This window comes from Pseudonaja textilis, chromosome 4 (genome assembly GCF_049901715.1).
Source record: "Pseudonaja textilis isolate UNSWEBS1 chromosome 4, rPseTex1.2, whole genome shotgun sequence".
In the NCBI taxonomy this organism is placed as follows: Eukaryota; Metazoa; Chordata; class Lepidosauria; order Squamata; family Elapidae; genus Pseudonaja; species Pseudonaja textilis.
In genome coordinates, this window is record NC_141993.1 from 58,428,124 (window position 1) to 58,442,970 (window position 14,847).

Genomic DNA, 14,847 nt, shown 5'->3' on the forward strand with positions numbered 1-14,847 from the left:
TTTCAAACTTAGCAACTTTGATGCGTGGACTTCAGTTCCCTAACTCGCATGCTGGCTCATAGATCTGAGATACAGTGCTGATCTTTGGAAGAGCATATAATACACCACATATTTACATTTGTACTGAACTATACACACAAGTCTTAAACAAATTAACAGTAATTATTAAAAAAACATACCATGTTCCTCTGGGTATCCTTTGGGTTTTTTCTGAAAGTAGCAATTGCAAGCACACTTAAAAATATGGAATCTTTTTATTTCTTTACACTTATTCAGAAAACTCCACTCTTCTTTTTGAGTATGTATTGCAAGGCTATCCTTTGTAAGGCCCAATTTCTTAAACATAACTTTTCCCTTGTTCTCTTCTGAACTGTTAGATTGTAGAAAAATAGTTTGATTGTCTGTGGATTTTATCCCAGATAGATTGTCTTCTATTATTTCTAAAAATAAATTGAAGACAGACATATAGGAATTTTTAAATGTTATTAAAAGCTTGTAAACATGTTAAATGTAAATGTCTAGAATAGTCTGCCCAAGTTTATATAGGAAAAAGAGCACATAATTATTACAATTAAATATCTAAATAAACTTCCTACATTTATTCTAGAGAACATAGTCATATTCTGCCTGATAACAAAAGTGGTACTATACCTAATTCGGGCTGTGTTTTTTTATCTCCAACATGAACTATGGTGCTGCTGTAGCTGCATTGACTGACAAAAGATATTACACTTTCAGGTTGTCCAGGAAAAGTCAAAGAAGTTAAATGAGCATCCATAAGAGCTGAAGCATTGGATGTGTCAGATGTTTCCAACACTGCAGGACCTATGTGAGTTTTTGACTGTCCCCTTTCTTTTCAGTAACAACATAAACACACCATGTACACAAAGAGAAAAGAATAAAAAGAATAAATGCAATTTTTTCAAACAAATAAAACATGACAGGTGAAACTGTCTACTAGACTGAGAAGCAGCAAATTTTTGAGAAGTCAAAAATATGATACAGATTCAGAAAGATTTTATACAGTGTAGTTTTCCAGCTTCCCAGAAAATTTTAAAACTAGGTGTGTTCATATTTTCATTTCATGAGCTTGTAAATATGTTTTCATTGATAAAAGTTTCCATTATTGTCATCAAGACTAAATCATTGAATTGTCATTCCTGCTGACTTGTACAGAGGAATAAAATACTAGTATTGTTTTTCAATTTAATTTCCAAGTACTTTATAATGAAAGAAAATACCTTTTTAAGAAATGTTTCTGAATGAGCACAAGAACATGAATTATTTTCCTCTTAATTTCAATATTTAGATTATTTAAATGCCCATGAACTGTAAACCAATTTGTTTATAAACATACTGTACTAAATGCTTAATTAACAAACAACTACACAATACTGGTATAAATGGTAAATATATTTCTAAGACTGGCATTAAATCAAAATGTTCAAATTTTGTTTGTTGAAAATTGTATTCTTTTTTCCTACCACACTCTCTGGTCTTTGAGAAACCCAATACAGAACAGACAATTACCAGCAACATGAATATATCACAAGTTTCCCTGCTTCATTGTTGCTTGTTCTTGCTGGTTAACTCATAGTCTAAATATTATCATGGCTAAAGAAAAAAAGTTGGACTATTTCTTAAAGAGACTGCTTTACTTGCATTGTATGGCTCAGCATGTTATAAGACTGAATGTTGCCCAAATGGAAGCTGCATCCTAAACACACTTGGGTAAGATTAGTTGAAGATAAATGTGCATAAGACCTCTCTCTGAAATCCATAAACAATGTCTCCAATACCTGTGAATGCTTTTGTTGTATCAGCATTAATTTTCTCTCTATGTATATCAGTATTCAGTGCTACATCAGTATATGGTGTAGGGTGAATCATTTTCTGCATAGTGTCAACTGCACAGCAACTTTCCAAGTATCTACAAGAAAAAACAACTTTAAAACTTAAAAACAGTCAGTTTAAAAAGTGCACACATATACACATCAGTAATGCAGTGAAATACATTATTGTTTACCTGATAACATTATCTAAACAGTTGATCTCTTGATATGAATATGTCATTTGTTCTCCCCAAGTTGATTCTTTTGCAACTAGACTCCTTTGACAAGCAGTCCCAATGCCATCATTTTCAAACAGTTGAGTGGTACTATTGGTATGATCATGGTAGTCAGTGGGTTTCTCTGAGTAACGCCAAAATAAAAATAATACAGAGGTTTATTTGGTTTTTCTTCCATAATCAAATTCTAGAGTCAGGAAACTGATAAAATCAAGCCTAAGAACATAGGCAACTCAAGATCTGGTGGTGTAGGGATGAAAGTAACAGTATTACAGGCACCCGATGCCCACAGTCTGGAGTTTGATGTTGACAGGGCTCGAAGTTGACTCAGCCTTCCATTCTACCAAATTTTTAAAATAAGGACCCAGATTGTTGGGGACAATATGCTAATAATGCTTCCACATTGTAAACTTCCCAGAGAGCGCTGTGAAGTGTTATGGGGGTAGTATGTAAGCCTAAATGCTATTGCTATCTAAGATATAGGAAATACCACACTAAATGATTACCGTTAGTGGGGGTTGGATTGAGTGCATTTGACCAAAAGTAAAAATAATTTAAGATATAGCTAAAATAACTGATAGTAATTTCTTTAAATTAACTTTAAATTACCTCTGTAAGATTTCTTCTGATTTTCAAGCTTTAATCTAGAATTAAAGAAGGCATGAGTTCTGTCCACACTTCCATTTTTACAAATATTTTGAGAAGAATTCTAGAATCAAGAAGAAACAAACAGTCTTTAAACCATACTTGATGCATTTTATTTGGAGTAATTAATTACAAATTGTTTAATTGGCTCACATTTATAAGAAAAACCACCATTACTTTTTTTCTCATTAGATTGAAAATATTAATAGAATACAATGCCAAACTTACCGTTTTCTGTATCTTCTGAGTATCTTCATTGTTCCCATTGCTGTCACTGGATGAAGCCACACTCATTAGGTGCTCATGTGATCCATTGCTGCCCAAACTTCCATAGCCACTAGAGCCACTATTATATATAGGCTAAAAATATAGATATATATTGTAATAATGAAGGACATTTCTAGTCAGAAACCTTATTTATTTGCACCCCTCCTTTATTATTTTCATAAATAACTCAAGTTAGAGAACATAGCCAACATACTTTCCCCCTCCCATTTTCTCACAATAATAAACCTGTGAGGTGGGTTGAGCACACAATAAGGAATAGAGTAGAGTAGAGTAGAGTAGAGTAGAGTAGAGTAGAGTAGAGTAGAATAGAATAGAATAGAATACTTTATTGGCCAAGTGTGATTGGACACACAAGGAATTTGTCTTGGTATAAATACTCTCAGTACACATAAAGAAAAGGTACACTCATTAAGAATCAAGAATCATAATGTACAACACTTAATGATAGTCATAGGGTACAATCAACAATCAAATCATACTAGGAAACAGTCAATATAAATTGTAAGGATACAAGCAACAAAGTTACAGTCCTACAATCACAAGTGGGAGGGGCTGGGTAATAAGGAGTGATTAGATGATTAACAGTAATAGTAGTGTACACTTTGTAAATAGTTGAACAGTGTTGAGGGAATTATTTGTTTAGCAGAGTGATGGCTTTCGGGAAAAAACTGTTATTGTGTCTAGTTGTTCTGGTGTGCAGTGCTCTATAGCGTCATTTTGAGGAAAGGAGTTGAAACAGTTTATGTCCGGGATGTGAGGGGTCTGTAAATATTTTCACAGCCCTCTTTTTGACTCGTGCAGTATACAGGTCCTCGATTGAAGGCAGGTGGGCAGTAATTGTTTTTTCTGAAGTCCTAATTATCCTCTGAAGTCTGTGTCTGTCCTGTTGGGTTGCAGAACCAAACCAGACAGTTATAGAGGTGCAGATGATAGACTCAATAATTCCTCTATAGAACTGTATCAGCAGCTCCTTGGGCAGTTTGAGCTTTCTGAGTTGGCGCAGAAAGAACATTCTTTGTTGTGCTTTTTTGATGATGTTTTTGATGTTAGATGTCCATTTTAGGTCATGTGATATAGTAGTACCTAGAAATTTGAAGGTCTCTACTGTTGATACTATGTTGTCTAGTATTGTAAGAGGAAGTAGTATGGGAGGGTTTCTTCTAAAGTCTACCACCATTTCTACAGTTTTGAGTGTGCTCAGTTCCAGATTGTTCCGGTTACACCACGAGGCAAGTTGTATAACCTCCTGTCTGTATGCAGATTTATTGTTGTCTCGAATGAGACCAATCACTGTTGTGTCATCGGCAAACTTCAGTATTTTAACAGATGGATTGTTGAGATGCAGTCATTGGTATATAGGGAGAAGAGAAGTGGAGATAGCACACAGCCTTGGGGGGGGCCTGTGCTGATTGTACAGGTATCGGATGTGATTCCGCCTAGCTTCACCTGCTGCTTCCTGTCTGTTAGGAAGCTTATGATCCACTTACAAGTGTGTTCAGATATTTAAAAACACCAAAAGCAGAATTCCATTTGCAAAATTTTCAATATTTTGAAGGTACTAGTTACACCGTTCATATATTTGTTTTTGTGTCTGTGTGTATATAGGTAGTCCTCAGCTTTCATCCATTTGTTCAATAACTGTTCAAAGTTACAGTGGTCCTAAAATGGACTTATGACCAGTTCTCAAAGATTTGTCTATCACAGCATGCCTGCAGTCATGAATTAAATCTGGGTTGTCAGATGCTTGGCTTGTAATCATGAAGTTGCAGTGAGCTGTGTCATGTAATCACCATTTGCAACCTTCCTTCCTGGCTTCCCACAAGCAAAGTCAATGTGGAAATGAGCAGAGAAGGTCAATAAATCACTCCCTTCACTTTATCTTGAGGAGCCCCACTACAGAATGTGAGATCCTAGGGATCACTTCTACCTGCCCACACTCCATGTTTCATGCCCCTTGCAGCACCACCCTATTTGTCCACAGGCTCTACCTTCCCTGCTGCTTCTTCCATAAGCCCACATGAGTCTTGGGAGTTATGATGGCAATAAGGACCATTATCACATCATGACAGTGTCATGTGACTTCATGCCTTACAAGTGCATTGCTTAGCGATGGCAATTCTGATCAAACTGCCATCGTAGCCCAAGATTATCTGCTTCTCACATGTTTGTATGTGTATCTGTATATAAATGTATAATAAATAAATATCATACTTGTAGTAATAGCTTATGTATCTGCTCTGTAATTTCTTCAATATTAGGATGCTGCATTTTTTCTTCTGTGTGCTGAGGTACAAATACATCTTCATTCAAAGGGCTCCTAAAAATCATTAATAATATATAATAACAAGTTTATTTATTTCAGTTATCTATCATCTATTTTTTCTCTTACATCTATAAACATTTAAACTGATCAAATATTCAGGCTTAGATTCTCGAAACATGACTTTATTTATGTAATCTGAAGCAACTCTTGACAAGACTTGAAAGATTTGGGACAATTGTAAGTTTCTTATAAACATTTAGTATTCAACACATGCAAATTTAAATGTAGTTGTTAGCTCCCCATTTATCAAAGAAGTAATTTCTAAAATACACATGCAAATCAGTACCACTACCTTAATTTGACATTTTGACTTTCCAAAAGATATTCATGATTACTAAATGAACATAAGCTAGAATATCTAAAATTCTAAATTTATCCATATACTACCCATATATCATATATATCACTGAAAAAAGAAAGCTGAGAAACCTTGTACAAGATGACATCCAAACCATGATTTCAAAAGTGACCTATGGTTTGTGTGAAATGATTAGACTACATTGTATAACCAATGAGCTTGTTCAATTACATAATTCAATTCCCATAAGGGAATCATTAAAGCCTCTTTAGTGTAGATTTGAAGGAATACTATACTGTATAAACAGTACCCGAATAACCTATATTGGATATAGTCTGCATTGGCATCCATGGTGAAAATGTGGGCAAACTTGTGTAAGATGCCAATCATACAACTCACAACAGCTTTTCTAAAATAGACTAATCTGGACCTTGTTTTAAGGAAAGGGGATAAGGAGAACTTTTTTACTGTCTTACCAATTTGGACTAACCTTTCCTGGTACCAGCCTTTACACTGACAAAAAAGTTCTCCAGGAGACCTAATCTTTGACTGGTACCACATCACAACATGAAAATAAATAATCCCTTGATAAAAGTAAACACTAGGGTTTTTCTTTGTTATTTATTGTTATTATCTTTTAACATTTAGGTAAGCTATATATGTAAAATTTAGGCAAACTATATATGTAAAGAGCCAATCATATCCAATCTGGCACTGTGAAGCCTACATCTGTTCTACAGAACTAAGAAAGAGGAGGGAATTATCCTTTTACACAGAGGATTTCTTTAATTGTATAATTAAAATTTTGGTACATTCTAATGTAAGGAGACCTCTTGCAAACAATTCATCTCATGAATTCTTGCTTTACTGACACTAATTTCTTACGTTCTAACTTTGTGTCTTCCAATTATGAATGTAATCTTTCGACTCCAAGGATTGATGAAACTGGACCAGCTTGTATCCAGAGTTACATATTCACCATTTCTAGTACAAAATCTGATTGGTGAATAATCAAATGGTTGTCCGCCATACTGAAGTACTGTAAAAAAAAAGATCATGCAAGCTTTAATGATAAAGAAATAGAGGAAAGTGATCTTTTGAAAATCAGTAGCACACTATAAAACTACTTAACTTGTAAATATTAAAGAAGAAATTATTTGCTTGCTACTAACAGTTTATGAAAAAAGCTCTTTGAACTTGAGACTCAGCATGAATTATCTAATTTGATTTTAGCTCAAAGGACGATGAAAAGAACTGCTGACATGAAAATGTAAAATTAACTTTTGTCTCTGCAATGTTGAAAATGGGCAATGATCATATTTACACATTTAAATTCAAGATTCTAAATTTTAGACTAAATATAGACTTGGAGCAATCAGAAGGCTGTATTAAATTCTTCTACAATATGCTAACAACATTTATAATGTTTTAAATAGTCAAATATTTGAAATTTTATCTGAAAGAAATTAGACTGAGGCTATTGAGGAATTGACAATTAGATATTAATATACATATATGCTATTTTGCATATATACTTCAATACTTGAAAATATGGCTGTATTTACAAAGATGCTTTACAAAGTATCGTTCTTCATAGTGTTAAAGCTGTCAGATTCTCTGAAGGTCTAGCATAGTTGATTCACAGATACTCCTCTCTGAATGTTTCTGTACAGGTACAGAAGACATTTCCTTTGAGACTGTGAACAACCTCAAATCTTAATGGAATAATATTAGTAATAAGTATACACATACACATCTCAATTTTGAATTTTTAGGTATCATGTTCTTTGGGTGTCATGGTCAAATTTTTATATTTTTATATCAGTGGATCTAATTATTGCTTCATCTATTCTCTGTCACCAATGTGATTAAAATAGAAAAAATGGTACCTTTGCTCAGATACTTGAATCTACAAATAAACAAGACAGAAGAAGAGAGTGGAGTGGAGAGAGTAAGTAATCAAAATTTAATCAGGAGATCAATCTGTTAAATATTTTTTAAAACGCCATGAACATCCCTTATGCTTTATTGCATTTGCTTTTTTCATTTTTTACTTCCCACCCTTCATGAAAAGCAAAAATAGAAAAACGTACTTTTTTTGTGAATTGTTAGCATTAATGCTCTGTCACTTGGATGAAGATGTAGTAAAACAGGAGTTCCAATTAAGTCCTGAGGTAAGTATCCCAACAGAGGAACAGCTCTTAAAAAAGAATTTGAATAAAAATAGAGCAGAACACATTTTACATATATAGTACATCAATTTAATTTCAACTGAAATAAAACAAAAATAGGTACAGCATATCTGGAATTTATGTCACATTTAAATTTACAAAACAATGGGAAAAATAATTATATTTTTCTCTTTATAAAAGTTATCTATATGATATATAAGGTTATAAAACTCAGGTAGCAGTATGAAATAACTATGCTGTCCTTTAATCTAGGAGTCCCCAACCCCCGGACTGTGACCCACTACTGGGCCATGGGCTATTTGCAACTGGGCCACACAAACAGTGGACTGATGTGCAAACGTGCAGCTCGACTTGTGTAAGTGGCAGGCCAGTGTGCACTGCACACACGCACGCTCAACTTGTGCAAATTGAGCTGCACACAAGCTCACTGCTCACGTAGCCCCGTTCCCCTCTCCCCCTTGTCGGGCTTAAGCCACACAAAGATTGGGGAATGCTGCTTTAATTTTTATAATGCAAGGTTTTCATTCAGAATTTAATGATGAATTTCTGCTATTAGTAACGGAGAGAAAAGAGGAACAAAATCATTCTGAAAGGGAGGAATTATATTTCAATTTTTTTTATTTTATGCAGAACTTTTTTCTTCATAATTTGACAAAAACCAACAACATAAATCCATGTATTATTATAACATGTGCACATTATTATTTTTATAAACAAGGCAGCAAAACATTTTTAAAACATTAAGCATGGTAGTTTTAATTCACCTTTCATCTACTTCTTGGAATAAGCAACTTGGTGTATGGATGGTTGTAAAGATTCTTTTATTAGGTGGAATTCTAGGTGCTGAAAGAAAAAAAGAAGAACATTTAATAGAATAAAAAATGTTTGTAAACAGAGTACACGAAAGAAATATATAATTTTTGGAGTGTTCAACTTCTTCACAGCAACTGGTACTAAAAGCAGATGACCCATCAAATAGTGTGACCAGTTTGTTTTAATTTTGTGAACTTTTTGTATTTAAGACAAGCTACAATTTTTTGAAGTTATGACATTAAAATCCTATTACAATAAATATAATTCAAACACTTACATCTTGAATCTATTTTATTGAGATTAGCCAAGCCTATTTTTACTGAATAATTCTTAGAATATCACAGGAAAGGATAAACAAAATCTTTGTTTCCCAACTGGTAGTACATGAACTACAAGGAATATTCCCCTCTTTAAACCAACAAAGAAGGTAGATAGGAAACAAAAGAGGCAAGGGTGGAGGAAAGCAGAATATAGCAGAACAACAGGTCTCCAGTTGGGTGAGGAGATGAATGGAACTGAGTGTCTTCTCTAGGATCAAAAGAGCTTCTGAGATAAGGCTAATGAGGGAATAGGTTTGTTTGTCAATCTTGACTGTGCTGGTTTCATGATGGCATGTGGGGTGGTGGTAAATGGGATTTTGGGAGGAGTCAGCAAGCATATTTTCATACTTTTGTTAGTCAAGATTACTACAAAACACACATGCTAGGAACTTTCAGCATGGCAATTATATGGGAACAAGATATAAAAAAAAGTCATGGTGATAACGATGAAAAAAGGCCTCCTCCTTCTCCTCCGTTCTACCTAAAAGCCCTGTTTTGGATAAGGTTGTGTTACTCTTGATAGGACAAATTTATTGACCATGGAGGTGTACAATAAAGCAACCAACCAACCAACCAAATGATCATAACACACATACAAAAATACAGAAATAATCATTCTTAAAACTGTCAAAACTATTTTAATCAGAAATTATATTCATAAAGACCATTACCAAATAAATTGTCTACCACAGAGGAAACATGTTTCTTATGTTGTTCCCCAGCTAGGACACATACTCATCTCAGGAATAATCTCAGCTCCTTTCTATTCACTTTTAGGAAAATAATGACCTTTGTCTTTAGCCAGAACTTTTCAGAGTGAGTTAATTTAATAGAGGATATACCTGTTTTTATTATAATTTAACCATAAACAAACACATAAAATTGTAAGCTCCTTAGATGTCATATGGACAGAGAAGCTGTATATAAAGTATAAAAGAACAAATAAATAAAATATGGAAATAAGGCCACCAATTCTATGCATACTTATATATCCAGTCAAAATCAATTAACTCTATTTTTCAATAGGTATACATATACTGTAACAGGAGGAATGGGAAAAATAGGCATTATATTACCATAATAATGCTAATAATTTACTTCCAAGTAAACATGATTAGTAACAGACATTACTTATCCTCTAAGTAACTTTTTTTACAAAATATAATAGCTTTTCACATTGGAACCTCTCTATGTTATCAAAGGTAGCTTCCTCAAAAGACGAGCAGTTTTCATAAAATACTAGGTCTTTTTTGCTTTGAAAAGAAAAATACAGTATTATTACCTTCATAACCGGAGTGTACCTTTTCTGCAAGCAATACACAACAAAGCTGATCTTCTATATCTTGTATTTTAATAAGATATGGTGTCATACGAAATGGATGGTAATGATTCTCATTTATATTCACTTTTCCTGCACTAAAAATTTGAATAAAAAACATAGTTCAGTTGTTATATTGTTATAGATTATTAAATATAGTATAGTTTTGGGGATTTTCAGAAATGAATGTATCACTTTTTCCATTCAAATGAGGAAATTTTATATTTTTTACTAGAATGTTTCATTCATGTCTTCTGAATAGTAATCATGAAGATCAAAGGCAAGGATTGCTGCAGGGAAAAGTAGCAACTTTTCTATGAGAAAATACAAGGGTGTGCCTGAGTCCAAGTCCCCCACAAAATACTGACTATTGATTATCATAGTTTGTATTACCTGAAGCGGCAGAAGAAAGATTTTTCTTCCATGAACTCTTGGGTAGCAGAATCTATAAAAATATTTAAAACATTTGATAAGCCATAAAACTCTGTGTCCCCTTGTTATTAGGAAGCTATTTAGTTATGCTGGTAAAACACAATGTCAATGCTGAATTGCTGGCAGAACAATTCTAAATGAGGGTTGGGAGAAGTCTGTACCAACCAGAATGAAAAACATGTTTTTATAGCAAAGCTTTTGGAGGTATTCTTCAGGAAGAACCCAAATGTTCCCATCCAAACACGCTGTGCTTTGAGAGCAAAGCACACACAGACAATGTGAATAGATCATTGAAATGATTAAGCCTTCAAAGTATCACCTGCCATTTCACACAGCAAATTAGACTGGAAGCTACAATTGCTTTGTGAAGTGCGTCTCCAAATCATTTGGATAGTCCTTGTATGCATGTCTATGCCCTGTCTCCTACCTATGAGATGGCCTTGGCAGTGCAAATACAAACATACAAGATAGAAGTATAAAATAAATGTAGTTACTAAAGAATCAAATAAATTTGAAAATGAAATTATAATAAGCATGAGCCCCTTTCCAGATTAACAGCAATCACAGAGATTACTTGCAAATGTTTGGCTCCTATTATAAACTTTAAAATCTACCAATGACATAATTATTTTTTATCTGTCAAAATGGACTCTATACCAGAGGTCACCAACCTTTTGGAGCTCAGGGACCACCAAACTCATAATTTTAAATCCCGCGGATCACTAATATAAATTTTGACTGACAGTGGCTTGCTGACGTTTTCCCAGGGTCTCTGCAGAAAGCAGCAGAGACCCTGGGGATATTCCCCACCCCATTTTCCTACCGATCGATCATTATTTGAGATCGCAGGATACCGTCTCCAGCTTCGTTCTCAGGGGGAAAGAGAGAGAGAGAGAGAGAGAGAAAGACTTTTGACTTTATGCAAGGAAAGTAGCAGAAGCAGCAGAAGTCTTTCTTTCTCTCCCCCAAACTCCACCAGAAATGAGTCTTTGTGAGACTTGTCGTGCCGGTGCAGCCTCTTGGAGCAGGATGCCTTGCAGGGTCCCAAAGACTCCTTTCTGGCAAAGTTTGGGGAAGAGAAAGAAAGAGTTTTGCTGCTTTCCTTGAGTGCAGAAGAAAAGCAGAAGAAGCTGAAAGAAGCAGCCAGGTGGCCAGGCGAGGTGTGTGCGGCGAGGGGGACAAGTTCCCCCCCTCTGCCATTTCCCCCCTCCTCTCACTACCTCATGTTGTTCGGAATGCAAGTGATGCAAGCCTTGTGTTCTCATGGGCCATGTGGGTGGAGCAGCCTTGTGTTCCTGCGCAGCCTGGATTATTTGCTTTGGGGGTGACATTTCTCTGTGGACCACCAAAATTTTCTTGTGGGCCACCAGTGGTCCCCGGCCCACTGGTTGGCGACCACTGCTCTATACAGCAGTTCACTGTTAGACAAGGTAAGATTCTTTAGACTGGCATATGCATGGCAAAAGAATATATAGTACAAGACAAAGTATTTTCAGTTTTACATTACAACTGATATATTCACATTTAATCAAAGGAAATCAAGAAAATGTTTCCATATAGCAACCCCAATATTGTGAAAACTTTCCCCAATGAAGAAACATTTGCAGATAGAATAGTTTTATCATTATCAGTTTTTAAATTTCACCACAATGACTTGTGACCATAATGGAGCCCAAAATTTTTCTTGCTACGTGAATCATTTAAGTGAATTTTGCCTTATTTTATGATCTTTTTGCCACAGTTATTAAATGAATCACCATAGTTGTTAAGTGAGTAACATGGCTGTAAAGTGAAACTGGCTCTGACATGACCTGGGACACTGCAACTGTCATAAATATGAACCAGATGCCAAGCATCCAAATTTTGTTGACATGACCATGGGGATGGATTGTAAATGTGAAAAACAGTCATAAATCACTTTTTTCAGTGCTGTTGTAATTTTGAACAGCCATTAAATGAACTGTTATAAGTTGAGGACTATCTGTATTATCACTTGGGAAACTGAAATTGGTTACTATTTTCAAATAATTCCTAATTTAAGATTTTAAAAGTTTCCCTCATAAACTCTGACAGGAGTGTGCAAGAACAACTTGGAGTTATAATATGAAGAATTGCTTTAATCTGAAAAATTAAAGCTAGCCACAGAACACATAACTGCATAACATTCTAACTAAGATAGCAGTCCCCAATCTTTTTGTTTCTGTGGATTAGCGGGGGTGGTGGTGACAGTCTGAGGAATGGTTTTGTGCAAGCAGTGGGATCACTTGCCCTGCTTGCACAAATGGAGATTCGTGTGCTTGCCTGCTTGCCCGCAGTTTATGCAGTCCGGTTCCTGCTGTGTGTGGCCCAGTATCCACTTGTGTGGCACCAGGCTGCAGCCCAGGGGTTGGGGACCCTAGAATTAAAAGACTAAAGAATAAATTTATGGACAAAAGCATATAGATTATTTGTTCCTGTGGAACTCATTTGGCACTACCTTCTTCTGGGATATTTTTCATCTCCTAATCTAGATTATAGCCCTGATATGCCTGTGATTTCACAGCCATCGCCCAACCTTCTTGTCTATTACACTTTGACAGGTGCTGTCACCAGCTGACACATCATTAAAAATACAGTAATGAAACAGTGATCAGAGTTTGCCCAGAAAAGTAGTTTCATCATAAGGAAAAAAAAATCAGAAAAGATCAAAAGAGCTAGCATTAGTAAAAAGAACTACACAATTAAGGTTCTAGATTGTTCATGAGCAAACACAATTATAATTATCTGATCTTTAAAGAAATATAAACTTCTCAAGTAAGTATGGGTAAAACATTAACATAGGCACAACTGAAGAATTTAACTGACTTACCAACTCCATTGCAAATACTCCAAGATGGCAATCTATATGGTATAGTTGAGCTATAGAACACACTGACATCCTGAGGTGCCAGAAACTCCACAAATTTGGCATTTTTAAATAAATCTTTCTTACAATGGAGGATACAGGCAGCCTGATCAGAGATGTACAAAATTTTCCCAGTAGCCAAAGAAACAGCTACAGCAAACATATCCTAAAACATGATACATATTCAATGAAACACATTTAGGCTGATAAAAGGAAAATAAACTGTGATAATAGTAAATAATGCTGTGAGCTACAAATATGCTAAACTAATGAGATATGGCAAAATTAACATATTATTTGGGTACAAGAGGATGAGTAAATTAATAAATGAATGTATTATTATGGTTTACTTCTAGCTATTAACAGTATGCTTCAGGTCTATATGGATTCTGAATTAAATTTGGATAGTCCAGATATCTGAATTAAATTAAGATCCTTTTTACGGACATATATCATGTTTATATTGGGGAAAATCAAGATAACTGGATTTTATCCAATAAATCATGTTAAATCAAATTATGGCATGCTTTTTTTTTTGCAAGTACGCAAAATTTTGCAAAAAATTCCAGAATCAAGCTGAGTAAGAAGAGCAAAAAGATCTAAAGAACTGTAAACTACATGCAAATTCAGGCAACTGTCTTTTATATAATGGTGTGCATGTGCAAACATATATATGTGTTTATATTTTTGTTATATATAAAATCATCATGGTATCATGGGAACCAATACTCTTGAATGGCTTATTCGTTTCACTTATTTTATTCAGCCTCCTCTCTCTTCTCCCCGCCCCCCCAAAGCAGCATACATGGATTGTCCCCCATTATAATTTTATGCAAATGTATTAATAGATTAAGTAACAAACATTAGATTGACTCAGTGAACATAAGGTTCACTATCAGTGGGAATCAGCATCTCCCTGGATTGTCCAAAATCCCAATGGCTTTTCTTTATGTGGGTTATGTTGGTACTAGACATAGAAATAATTTAAATACTATGGATGCTTTTAACTATTAAAAAGAACTGCTAAGATTCCGTATTTGAGTTGAAGAAGATAATTTGCACATTTGTTGTGGTGGGAATACTTACTGCATTTTTCATGGTGTACTCTGCAGTAATGTTTTTAACATCTTCCATGGAACAGGATAATATATCAAGACCACAGCTTTCATTAACCATCGTCAACTGATAATATTCTTTATTGGCTACAGAAAAAAATGTGTACAATTCAAGCAGCTTTTTAAATACTCTTTTCATAAGGGTACACAA

The 14,847-nt window shown here is 34.7% G+C and overlaps 1 protein-coding gene across 1 annotated transcript in view; it reads right to left on the minus strand.

Moving 5' to 3' along the window:
- The window catches only part of PER2 (period circadian regulator 2), a 28,009-nt gene that overhangs the window by 7,289 nt on the left and 5,873 nt on the right, over positions 1-14,847 (minus strand). Inside the window, exons 4-17 of the mRNA XM_026701488.2 lie at positions 14,668-14,783; positions 13,546-13,747; positions 10,659-10,710; positions 10,230-10,363; positions 8,579-8,657; positions 7,716-7,822; positions 6,508-6,661; positions 5,213-5,318; positions 2,942-3,073; positions 2,678-2,777; positions 2,027-2,192; positions 1,800-1,930; positions 652-852; positions 180-440 (exon numbers count right to left, since the gene is read on the minus strand). Of these exons, the coding sequence (XP_026557273.2) occupies positions 180-440; positions 652-852; positions 1,800-1,930; positions 2,027-2,192; positions 2,678-2,777; positions 2,942-3,073; positions 5,213-5,318; positions 6,508-6,661; positions 7,716-7,822; positions 8,579-8,657; positions 10,230-10,363; positions 10,659-10,710; positions 13,546-13,747; positions 14,668-14,783 (1,941 nt within the window). The remainder of the gene's footprint in view (positions 1-179; positions 441-651; positions 853-1,799; positions 1,931-2,026; positions 2,193-2,677; positions 2,778-2,941; positions 3,074-5,212; positions 5,319-6,507; positions 6,662-7,715; positions 7,823-8,578; positions 8,658-10,229; positions 10,364-10,658; positions 10,711-13,545; positions 13,748-14,667; positions 14,784-14,847) is intronic.